We start from the raw sequence: 454 nt of genomic DNA on the forward strand, positions 1-454 counted from the left end.
TTTTTTTTAATGAAGCAAGTGATTACCGACTAAATCGTGGCACGAGTCGAAATTTGCGGTTATGGATGCCGATTTGCTGCTCGCTATTCAGCTGCAGGAGCAGTTTGACAGCGAGTACCAGTCGTCGTTGTTTTCACCCAGTGGTTTTGAAAACAAAGATTCTGGAAACAGCAGCAAGAAACGAAAAATAGACGGTGGTAACGATGTTGTTCCCTATTGGAAGCCGACTGCCCGACCCGAGAGGCCGTTGTCTATCGTGGATGAGTCTTGGGAGACACTTGATCCAAGTCCCGATGTCAGAGCCATGTTTCTGGAATTTAACGACACGTTCTTTTGGGGGAAGCTCTGCGGTGTCGAGGTTAAGTGGAGCCCCCGAATGACACTGTAAGCCGCGTATTACCTTGTGGTAACACGTACTGACTGTATTCACATATCTAAAAATGTAATAAATTAC

The 454-nt window shown here is 46.0% G+C and overlaps 1 protein-coding gene across 1 annotated transcript; it reads left to right on the forward strand.

Annotated features, from left to right (window-relative positions):
- Positions 1 to 8: 8 nt before the first annotated feature.
- Positions 9 to 445, forward strand: LOC107988263 (sprT-like domain-containing protein Spartan). The gene has a single exon (XM_017031152.2). The coding sequence runs from the start codon at positions 62 to 64 to the stop codon at positions 386 to 388; it is 327 nt and encodes a 108-aa protein (XP_016886641.1). The 5' UTR covers positions 9 to 61; the 3' UTR covers positions 389 to 445.
- Positions 446 to 454: the final 9 nt, after the last annotated feature.

This window comes from Cynoglossus semilaevis, unplaced genomic scaffold (genome assembly GCF_000523025.1).
Source record: "Cynoglossus semilaevis isolate Cse_v1.0 unplaced genomic scaffold, Cse_v1.0 C18762139, whole genome shotgun sequence".
NCBI lineage: Eukaryota > Metazoa > Chordata > Actinopteri > Pleuronectiformes > Cynoglossidae > Cynoglossus > Cynoglossus semilaevis.

What these genes read in the sequence shown, in the direction of transcription:
- LOC107988263 (XM_017031152.2), top strand. Translation starts at nt 62, where the DNA reads ATGGATGCCGATTTGCTGCTCGCTATTCAGCTGCAGGAGCAGTTTGAC.